At 35.5% G+C, this 12183-nt stretch overlaps 1 protein-coding gene and 1 long non-coding RNA gene across 2 annotated transcripts in view; one reads left to right on the top strand and one right to left on the bottom strand.

Moving 5' to 3' along the window:
• Window positions 1-12183, bottom strand: part of LOC134794976 (uncharacterized) — a 746430-nt gene that overhangs the window by 372900 nt on the left and 361347 nt on the right. The gene's annotated exons all lie outside the window — the stretch shown is intronic.
• Window positions 1-12183, top strand: part of LOC134794884 (AF4/FMR2 family member lilli) — a 321915-nt gene that overhangs the window by 137592 nt on the left and 172140 nt on the right. Inside the window, exon 2 of the mRNA XM_063766715.1 lies at window positions 7676-7705. Coding sequence (XP_063622785.1) covers window positions 7676-7705 — 30 coding nt within the window. The remainder of the gene's footprint in view (window positions 1-7675; window positions 7706-12183) is intronic.

The following is a 12183-nucleotide window of genomic DNA, read 5'->3' as shown; positions in this document are numbered from 1 at the left end:
GGGTTGTGGTATGAGGATACCCCAGGTTTTATGGATACCGTTGACGCCAACAACAAAGGATTTCAGAAAAGACTAGAATTTATCAAAGAGAGTAAGGAAGTGGAAATGATTGGACATTTGCATGGCGATATATTTAACCAAGAGAAATTCTTGATAAATGGTGTTGAATTGCGTATTAAGTTAGTCCGATCAAAAGAATCATTTAATTTAATTTGTCATCAAGATAAAAAACTTAAAGTACAAATAACAGATGCTAGTCTCATTGTTAGAAGAACAAAAATCAATCCTAGCGTTTTGTTAGCCCATCAAAAAGTATTGGCAACAACGACTGCGAAGTACCCCATTACGAGAGCAGAAGTTAAGGTTCTCACAATACCAACAGGGGTCCAGGGTAAAACATTGGATAATATATTTCTCGGGCAAATTCCTAAACGCTGTATTATTGGATTTGTATCAAATTCAGGTTTTAATGGAAATTTAGCTTTGAATCCATTTAATTTTCAAAATTATAATATGAATTCATTTAGTTTGTTTGTAGATGGTCATGAAATTCCTTCTAAAACATTACAACCGTCATTTAGTTCTGGTTTAATAGCGGCGGCATATCACACCTTATTTTCTGGAACTGGTATTCATTTTCACAACGAAGGTAATGGAATAAGTAGAACAGATTATGGTGGAGGATATTGTTTGTTATGTTTTGATTTAACCCCTGATTTATCTGCTAGTTCAACTTCACACTGGAATCTTGTTAGACATGGAAGTGTTCGGATAGAAGTACGCTTTGATTCGGCTCTAACTAGCACCATTAATTGTATCGTGTATGCAGAATTTGACAACATTATTGAAATAAACAAAAACCGTGATGTGTCTGTAGATTATAATAGTTGAATAACATAATTATATAAATACAATGTTTTCTTTCGTTTACTTTATTTTGTTGTAGTCATTGTTTGCAGCATCATCAAGACATAAATTGTTATTAATTAAGTAATTATGGATACTAATGAGATTCAATTTTGTATGAAGAAATTAAACCCACTTTTTGAATCAAATGTTTTTGCTGCTAACAAAATACCTATTTGGGTCGATCTACCTGTCTTTATTGTTAGTAATTTGGACCCTGACACGAAACCAGGCTCTCACTGGGTTGCCATACACATTGATGTTACTGGTATAGGAGAATATTTTGATTCCTTCGGACGGAAACCTTCAGGTTACCATAACTTATTTTTAAAAAGAAACACCAGACAGTGGTTTTATAACAATAAACCTCTTCAAAACCATTTTACTTCAGTTTGTGGTGAATATTGTCTAGTTTATTTGTATTTTAAATATCATGGAAAAACTATGACAGATATGCTAAGTTTGTTTTCTGATAATTCTGTATGTAATGACCTTATATTAAGGAATATGTTTAAAACATTTTTTGTGAAATAAAATAATATGTGTACTTAAATAAGATTTTTTATTTTTTCATATAATACAAAGACCTTTTAAACCACACATTTTTTTTTTATCTTATTATTTACAAAATATTTCTTAACATTCTTTGTTACTTAAAAAACGAGACGACACAAAAAAATCTGTTACATGGAAAATGTACTTAAGGAGAGGTAAAAAATGAGAAATACGTTAACACAATCATTAAGCTACTACTATCATTAATAATTATAACTATCACTGTTTCTTATTATCTATAAAATATTTCACACTACTGTCCTTAGAAGCTAATTGCTTTGTTATGTTATAAATAATATTTCGCGTATTTTGTAGCTCCAAATCGTCTTCCAACGCAAAATATTTCAATCTGAAGTCCGCATGCTTCCAGTGTTCCATGGGTGGGACGTTTTTGATTTTATGCATATCATATATCTCGATTTTAATCAAATGTGATGCATAGGCCCCGTCGTCTTGTCCGGATGACAAGTTTGCAACACCGTCTGGTGAACTTTTGCTCACATTTGAAGACCGTTTCACAACTTTAGACTGCTTTTTAGGTCGTTCAAAGAAGCTATCGATATTGTTTCCTGAACGTTTCTTTGCGATGGCTTGTTTAACTTTGAGACCAAGCGTACCCTCTTCATCGCTTGATTCGTCTTTATTATCATCCGGGTAGTAATAGTTCTTGAAAGTATTTTCAGTGAACTGAAACAATATAAAACAATAATTTACACACTGTCTACAATCTTGATAATTAAAACACAAAGAACACAAGTGAAAACAAAACAAAGTAAGTTACGGTAATAAAAGACATACTTACATCCATTGTTGGGTCTTTCTATAAACACTTAAACACTTCACTGTTGAATTAACACTATATTTCTATATACTGCAGTAGATACAAGGAGCTCTGATACAGAGGACTGCCACGACAGTAATACTTACTCAAAGCCATTTCTCTTCGGCTTTTATACTGTGATAGTGAGCAGGATACAGTATCGTTCAAATCATGTCTCAACAGGTTCATCTAATACAGACGCTCTCTTTACTAAAACCCAAATTCAAAAGCATAATAGGAAACAATAAATCCATTGTCAGTATAAAATATAATAGATGTCTACCAATAAAGCAATTATGCTGTTATAACAATGAATACCAACACACAAGAAATGCCGACGTATTAGACTAAATCATGTTGAAACCAGTTGACACGTCTCGTTATTTTTTTAAAATCATACAAAGTAACATGTCTCAACAAGTTCATCTAAACAGACGCTCCCTGTACTCAAACCCAAATTATATCCACATAATAATCCATTGTCAGCATAAAATATAATAGACGTCTATCAATAAAGCAATTAAGCTGTTATAACAATGAAAACAAGTGCACAAGAAATGCCTCACACGCCTAGTTATTATTTTAATAATACAAAGAAACAAGTAGCTACGAGTTTACTTTCTATCGTGTTACAAAGAACATAAAAATGTATGTGAAAATAAACATATAGTATTAGATAATGAGACATACTTACATACTAAGTTTAAGAATAAAAAAGGCTACATTAGGTAGAATTGCATTTATCGCAGACAAAAATAATGAGTTAGAAATAGGTAAAACTAAATAAAATAACACAATACAATATGCACAATATAGGTAAGTATGTATACGATATGTAGGATGCTTTAGTTTGGATAGGTAAGAAGTTTAGGTATTTAGGTTAAAACATAACTTGAACGAAGACTAGGTGAAAGCAGGTTAGTTTGAAATGAGAAGTTAGGTTGATTTTAGTTAGGTTTGGTCAAGTTAGGTTTGGTAAAAGAAGGTTTAGGTTAGTTTAGGCTACCGACGGATTACTTGTGTAAATTCTAATTAGGTTAGGTTAGGTTAGAACTGTATTCCTTATAAATCGAAATAGCTCCAAGAGGTTGTAAGATAATAAGATAATGAATCGCAAATAAGTACCTTTTGCAAATACCTATCGGTAATACCTATTGCAAATACCTATCGCTAATACCTATCACAAACACCTACAGTATAATACACACATAAAGAAGGCATGAATGAAGACGTCGGTGGGTGAAGGGTCCATCCAGGTAGTATACTCGGTAACACAATAACGCGCCCGAGTCGAGATCGAACAATAGAAAAGGGTCGATAAGCCTATTGTTACCGTGGTGAGCAAGGTGTATTGTTTAATTAGCGTATTTCGTAAGTACCTGAAGGAGGCGCCGGGCACTGCTGAGACCTAGCGCAATCAATTCAAATGGGGGGCTATTTTTTTTTTTTTTTTTTTTTTTTTTTTTTTTTTTTTTTTTTTTTAGGTTCAGCGGGGCGGTGGATCGGCCCTGGGGTCAGGATCGGTGACCACTGAGAGGTGGGGCCAGAATCGGGGAATAGTTTCTACTATTAGCTTATTATTCGATACTGGTATTAAACGGCCTCGGTTATTATTCGATTACTATACATTTAATTCTATAATGCTCCTCCGAATATTAGAATTACTTCAATAAGTTTTAATATACTGCCGACTACCTACAAAGATATTGGTCTTGGATTCGAATACCCGTATAGGCATTTATTTATGTGTAATGAACACGAATTTTGTTCCTGTGATATAGATGTTATCTAGATGAGTGTATTTACCTACGTAACTATCTATTATGTATTTTCTCCGTTAGTGCCCTAATGAAGTTGTTGTGGTACAAGGTCAACTTGTGTAAGCTTTTTCTATTATTTACGTTTAATTATTTAATATAGTGTCACATATAATCGATGATTTCTTCCCATAATAATTTAATAATCTACAATCATAAACAATCACCAACACATTGACAATCAAACACATCGCCTTGCAAATCGTCAGTTGATAAGTTGATAACCCGATACCGACATGATAAGGAGTGATAAGCCCTGACAATGGGCTGGCGGAGCAAGCGGTGGCAGTACGAGAGCGACGACCTCGGGGACCTTGGGCGGCTGTTCAGTCAACTATGGTGAGGAATGACCGCGTATAAGGAAACTTTTATTAGATCTGATGAAGCTTTGTGAATTTGCAAACAATGCCGACTGATGAATAATCGGTTATCTTGTAGAATTTTAGGGTGAAGCCAGACGAGCGTAATTTTTTTAGTCGCGTAATTTCGTAATCAAATGAAACAGAGTTTTGTATGAAATCGATGTCGCAGTTACCCGACCGAAATTACGCGACTCAAAACTCACAACTCAAAAAGTTACGCTCGTATCGTATGGCTTCGCCCTTAGTAATATTTGAATGAAAAGAATCGGTGTAGGTAATTCACAGTTGTTATTTTCTTGTTTAGTTGTAGAAAACCCTGTTACTTACATTTTATAATTTTTTCTGTGTTATCTTCTTGTATGTGTAATTCTATTCTATTCGTTATGAGCGTGTCTGTAGTTTTTTACTTATCCCCTGATTAACTCATACTCATAACATAAATCTGGAAATGTTTTCGGAAACCTGAGTTTCTAACCCAGTCTTCTTAAATGGGTTAGAATACAACTACTGCTACTACTGGGTTATAAGCGAGTTCTGAGAGCCTATTTCACTTGACATTATGTCGGTAGATTGCTTGGCTATCACTATCAGATATCTATTTAAGTTTAAATGTATCAGAAAAGTGGATACGGCAGTCATGTCACTGCTGTCGTTTTGACAAGTTTAATTGACGCTTAAGTTCTTTCATCGAGTTGTTACTACATATTTTACTGTTCAGACTTCTTTTTGTAATAACTTTTACGTAAAAGCTATATCGTTGTGCAATGTGCTATGTTTTTTTGTGTAAAACCTAACAAGAGGGCAAATAATTTGTTGCCTCGCTGTTTTAAATTAAAGTTTCCTCGGTCAATGACTGAAATAAATAGGCCTTTGGTATCGCAATAGGTACGTTAGCACGTTACATCACATGTGTATTCGCTAAGCTCTTTTAATGCTTTTTAAAGACGTCCAAATGAAATATATATTTTCTGTAGTAAAATGGTCGATGGCTTCGAATATACGGAGATAATTTAACATTTCAGATAAGAATATGACATGTATGTACTTATATTTTTAAATTAAATGATTAAGATTTAACCAAACCAGCTCAAGGCTACAAGTTTTTACTTTAAGTACCTAGTATTTTATTCTATAGGCAATCATAAATATGAATGCTTAGTTAATATTGTCCAGTTATGTCCATGATACTACTGTATGGGAAACAGAAATACTAGTTTATTTTTGTGGCTATTTGCGCTGACCTTTTGACTCTAAAGGGTTATTTTAAATTTATATCACCGTAATAAGACAGACTCCACAAGTCAATAAATACGACATTATTAAGATGGAGTAGGTACTTATACAGTTAATAACGAATAAATGGCAGCAATCTATTTAAACAAGAAAATACAAGTAAACGGTTTTATTTTTAGACCAAAGACGGCTCAAAGACAATGAACCGTTTGGTTTAAATTGTCGTGCGACGTGATTCACCAGTATTGGGCGCGTGCTTCAATAAAAATGGATTGTCAATGAGTGTCACACGAATTGCTCGACTACTTGAGACAAATCGTATTACAATCCCATAACGGAACCGATATTTGTATTTGTTTGCATGTGTTGTGTATGATTAAGTAAGTAAATACACAATAAGGTAGTTTTCCTTTAGTTAAACATCTAAATAATCTAAATTATAAACGTTTTAAATAAACAATCGCTGACGGATATGTATGATCAACTAGATTATGAGACAGTTTCAAATTTCTATCTCTAATAACCTTTTGACGGTCAGTCAGGTGAGCAGCAGAAGCTCATTTATGTGTTTCAACATGATACATGATGTTCAAAAGGTGTTTTAATTTTGTGTTTCGGCCAGACAGATCAGTATTCGACAAAATATTGTCTACTGTTTGGAAGATTTTCATCAAAAATATGTACAGCAGGCATTATGTATATTTTTATATTATCCATTTGAATCTACAATAAAATTTGAATGAATTACGAAACTTAAACTAAAATAGAATTTAATATAAATTAGTCAAAGGATATTAATTAAAGCGTAATAAGGATGCTCAAAAGCCGCGCTAAGCCGAATGCCCCGACAATCGTAATTCCGTATAGGTCGTTACTCTTGTTCGCGATGTTGCTCGGGTAAACTCGCTGTGAATGAATTACCGAGATAAATGCCGGCTTTGCCGTCTACTGATCTTTATTAAATCAGATTCCCTTTTAACGTTTTGATATCGGTTTCGGTGTAATGTGTAGGTGGGTGAATCAACTTATAGAACGCTGATTTCGTGTCCCTAGACTCACTAGCAAAGAAAAATCGAGTTTTCCAAAACATTCTTAATTTTTATGTGTAAATTCAATACTTATGGATCTAATACATACATGCATACATACATACATACATATAATCACGCCTATTTCCCGGAGGGGTAGGCAGAGACCACGGATTTCCACTTGCTACGATCCTGACATACCTCTTTCGCTTCCTTCACTGTCATAACATTTCTCATACACGCTCGCCAGTTTAGGGTGCTCTTGACCTGACCTTTCTTCAGGATTTCCCCGATCTGATCAGAGAAAGTCCGCCGAGGTCTACCCCTTCCAACTCCCACTTCCACTTTCCCTTATACACTCTCTTTGTTAGCCTTCTTTCACTCATTCTTTCCACATGTCCAAACCATCTCAACATACCTTTCTCAATTTTTGTCACTACATCTACATTCAGTCCACACTTTTCCCTTATCACACTCAACGCTCTCATTTCCACTGCATTCACTAATAATGCCCCTGTAAACAAAAAAGTTAAAAAAATCAACATGGTTTTTGAATAATCGATTTTCACGAAATCAGTGTTCTAAAAGTTGATTCACCCAGGTGCCGTTTATAATTAAGATATTGTTTTACCTGCTATTTAATACGAATTTTTTAGTGCATTAAAAGTAGGTAGTTACGAAAAATTACTTCTGATGTCAATATATTATTTACCTTCCTTTTTTTTTTAAATACATCTACGCAGTAGCACTGATCGCCCTGGATTAGTCGCTTTATAAGTAAGTAGCTTGAACGTCTATAACGTCTCGAAGAAATTGGTTGGCTTTGAATTTGAACGTAGGTCGGACTATCCCCCGGGGGGTTTTAGTTTAATGTTTGTTTAATATTAGTTCAGTTAATCTCTGTGGTTCTTTGTGATTTGCGCCACGTTTTAACAAATTGCTTTTTTTTTGCAGGCCACACAAAATGATGCTGGAGTCGAGCCGGTGAGTTTACTTATAGGTCTACATTAAGTATCTTCTCCTTCTATGCCCTCTTAGTCTAATCGGTATAGTGACCCTGCCTACGAAGCAGGATCGAGGCTTCCGGGTTCGAATCCCGAAAAGGCCTTTAATTTGTGTGTCCATCACGAATATTTTGTCAATATCACAATACTCGGGGACAAATATTCGTGGACTATGAATGTTATCATGTATCCAAGTACAGTTGCCATCAGATATATTGGTGCGGCCAAGGTCCTCACAAATATCTGAACACGCCTCTATTTTCTTCAAGACGTTATAGTGCGCGTTCAGATATTTTCGAGCTCCTCGGCCGCTCCGATATATCTGATGGCGACTGGTGTATGTATTTATCTACGTATGTACGCATGATTATCGTCGCCTAGTACCCATAGTACAAAGTTTGCTTAGTATGTGTATGGGGCTAGTAGGTCGATCTTTTCCCAAAATATTTATTATTTCTCATTCTAGTTATTATTTATAATTTAGTATTTCTCACCACATATGCTTTCGTATGAAAAAACATATCTCGCCCGTAAGGGTGCAGCGTGCGATGTCTACAGGAAAGATGTGAACTAGTTTAGCATACTACAATATTAGGGTTCCGTACCCAAAGGGTAAAACGGGACCCTATTACTAAGACTCCGCTGTCCGTCCGTCCGTCCGTCCGTCTGTCACCTGGCTGTATCTCACGAACCGTGATAGGTAGACAGTTGAAATTTTCACAGATGATGTATTTCTGTTGCCGCTATAACAACAAATACTAAAAAGTACGGAACCCTCGGTGGGCGACTCCGACTCGCACTTGTCCGGTTTTTTATATGACCCGTATCTGTATATTACAAATATTACAATACAATACTCTTTATTGCACACCTCACATAGTTTAAAATAAATGTACAGTAACATGAACAAAGACAATTGGATAGAGCCGATAGAGGTAACAACAGGCGGTCTTATCGCTTAAGAGCGATCTCTTCCAGACAACCTTCCGGTATCGGAGACAATAGAATTAGAATACATATACGGTAGTACGGTTGTATGTTTTGATGTAAGTTACTATAAAGTCTGGAGTTTAATTATAAAAGTCAGCAGGTCTTTATGACATCGGTTACACGCTAATTCTGGCGTCAGTTCGGTCGATTAGTCTGGTCAGACTGACGGGAGAATTATCGTGTAACACGCGGACTGATGGACTGATGGTCTGGATTGATGAAAATTTAAATTTTTTGATAAATTTCATCAGTCCGTTTTGAATGACAGAAAACTGATAGGAGACTGATCGTGTAACCTGTTCGTGTCATTCTCGCGTCAGTTACCATATTAGACAAGACTAAATGACTGTGTTGCGTTCTGTGTCCAAACGGCGACTGTGTCGTAATTTTATCATTCTGGCATCAGTCAAAACTCGAATGGACTGATGGACTGAACTGACGCCAGAATTAGCGTGTAACCGATGTCTATGTCTAGCCTTAAGCGCCACAGTTTCTATTCCCCGTCGCCATAATACGGGGCGGTTCGCCACAGCTAATTAGTCATGCTTATCGACCACTGTTTCACTCGTTATGTGAAATTTCATTTCTAATCGACACTGCTCCAGTGGCCTTTGTTTAGAACCGGCTTTTAATTGTGGTTGAACCACCGGCGGCGATTGTGAGAGATTGCAAACTGGAACAAAGAAAAAAAAACATACTGCTACTAGTACCTACTATGTGAATTGCGCTTTATTTTCTACCTATCAGGCTAAGCGTATGCTGAGACGCAGGCGACGCAGTTCACGCAGCGCAGCGCAGAACAGATTTTGTAAAGTATAGAACGTCCTTTAGCTACGCACGCTGCAGCAGTCAGATGAACAAAACCGAGTCGGGCAGGGGGACCAAAATCTGATGTCGAACATTTAGCCATGGCTAGTCATATGAATCGTAATATAAATGTTATACGGTACATAAAAATATCGTATTGTGGTCTGTTGCAATACTGCGATTGGGTTCGACTTTGTTCTAGACATTATAACTTATGTATTAAAAAAAACTTGAAAAGATAGTACAAAACTAAACTGCTATTAAATTGTAACCAACACAGAAGAACGTAACATAACCTTTATTTACTCACAAGATAAAATAATAACTTTATAGGCTCATAATCATAATCATGATAAAAGATGGGTGCCTTTATAGCTCTTTAAATCACTAAAGCTACATGAATTTACGATATTCCAACATAGTTACTCCCTTTTACCATACGGCGCTGTTCTACGTACTAACTAGCAAGTAGCTACGAATATGTTAACTTAGTATGGCTATAAATCATCGCGTCAGAAAGAGACACACTACCTGTACATTACTATTTACATGGAAAAGAACGAGAAGGTAACTATTGTGAGAGCCTCCTTAAACTACAGACACGACAAAGGGTATAATAAAAGTATAATTTATTTATCATTCTGTTACCTACTTTGTTCGTATTATAAGCAAATCGCTCGCATGGATGGAATATCAAATGAGAATCGTATTAGATTCGAAACCTATGAGTTAGTTTTGATTGATATGTTCGTGCGGCTATGCATTGATTTCTACAATGTAGATATATTAAGTTAAAAAAACTACAAAAATATTTTTTTGATATAACTAGATATTTTTTAGACCGCGACTATCGCGAGATTCGCGAGCCATTAATATATTTGTATTTCTATTTCTAGCGTCTCGGGCGATAATGATATTAGATTTTTAGGGTTCCTTACCCAAAGGGTAATAACGGGACCCTATTACTAAGACTCCACTGTTCGTCTGTCTGTCTGCGTCACCAAGCTGTATCTCATGAATCGGGGTAGACAGGACAGTTGAAATTTTCACTGATGAATGATGATGTATTTCTGTTGCCGATATAACAACAAATATTAAAAAGTACGGAACTCTCGGTGGGCGAGTCCGACTCGCACTTGTCCGGTTTTACATATTATATTTCGTCGGGTGACAAGCAAAAGTCACTAACTAACACCATTGAAATCATTGGACAATAAACCGTGTTACAAGTGTAATAAAGTGCATTGTAACTTTAATTTTTTGATAGTACTTAGTGACTTTTTCTTGTCACCCGACGATTTGAACTACAAAAATAAGTATTAGGGCCTCATTCAAAATTGTAATATAAAGGTCGGATGGGTTCATTCCGATATACTTTAATTCAACATAAATTATCACATTAATTCCTGATTCCAGTTTATTTTTGCAGCCTACAATAAATAGGTATGTGCTCCGTCTCCCAACTCCCAACTGCCGAAACACTAAAACCTTAGGGCAATGTTTCCGAGGTCATTGCCAATACAGATACAGTGCCATAATCTTTTACCATCGTATTTTCTCGGAGACGTTCGTATGTATTTGTCATACTACCTCAGCCAACCTCAGTACTTTTTGTACTGAGACTGACTGAAATAGCATGACCCGTTCGTACGTTTCCGTAAAACTAAAAACACGATGCTAAAGTATTACGCACCACATCTGTACCTTATCTTAGATGCGCACTTAAGGCTTAAGAAAATATTGTAGAAGTTCAATTACCTTTTTGTAAAGTGAATAACGTTCTTGGTTTATCATCGGCCGGGAATTTGTTATGACGACGCGTGGTTTTACGATCTTGTGTCCGAAGCGATACATAACTCTCCAATACTAAACAAAAAGGCACTTAGAGACCGTGTGCTCAATGCCGCGTTTTTATTAAGATGGGAAAATACTATCGCTTTGTTTACTGATGACTAATTTAAATATGAAGTTGCTATATTAACCTATTCGTAGCGTCAAGTTAGATTATCGTACTATATTACACAAAAATACATGACATAATCAGACTTTTAGTTTTGATGATATGAAATATATGTTTATTACATTTTCGGATGTTAAGTGACTAGATGTTCATCACTCAAATTGTCCAGAATTCTCAAAGAGATCTCATTTTAAAGTTATTCCGCTTTAAAGCTTTGTCTTTTTATTTGTCGGGTTCTGTATTTTATTTTATTGAGTAATTATTTGTAATGTAATTATAATAATAAAATACTTTATTCTTTAGAATTCGAACTAAGGGAGAAGTGGTATTCGTAGTTTGTATGCATGTGTGTGTGCTATGTATATGTGTGGCTCGTTATCGCTGCATGCAAGAATGATTTGACAATATTCGCGGCGCAGCGGTAGTCGTGATGGTTAGTATGCCATCAACACCGTCTCGGAACGTAATCGCAAGCATAAATTACACGAGTCCTCGAGGTAATTCTGTATTCTGACTATTCTCAGCTAACATTTTGGTTTAACATTCGAATAAACCGGTTGGACAACATTGCACGGAGTTACAATATTTAAGTCTATGGATTGACAAAAAACGAAGTCGGAATACCTATCATTCCGAGAATCATGTAAAGTCATTTGTTGAATTTCAATTTATTCTTTAAAATTAAGCAATAAAAACCTAGA

The sequence above is a fragment of the Cydia splendana genome, chromosome 11, assembly GCF_910591565.1.
Source record: "Cydia splendana chromosome 11, ilCydSple1.2, whole genome shotgun sequence".
Taxonomy (NCBI): domain Eukaryota; kingdom Metazoa; phylum Arthropoda; class Insecta; order Lepidoptera; family Tortricidae; genus Cydia; species Cydia splendana.
This window is presented reverse-complemented; position numbering and strand designations above follow the sequence as displayed.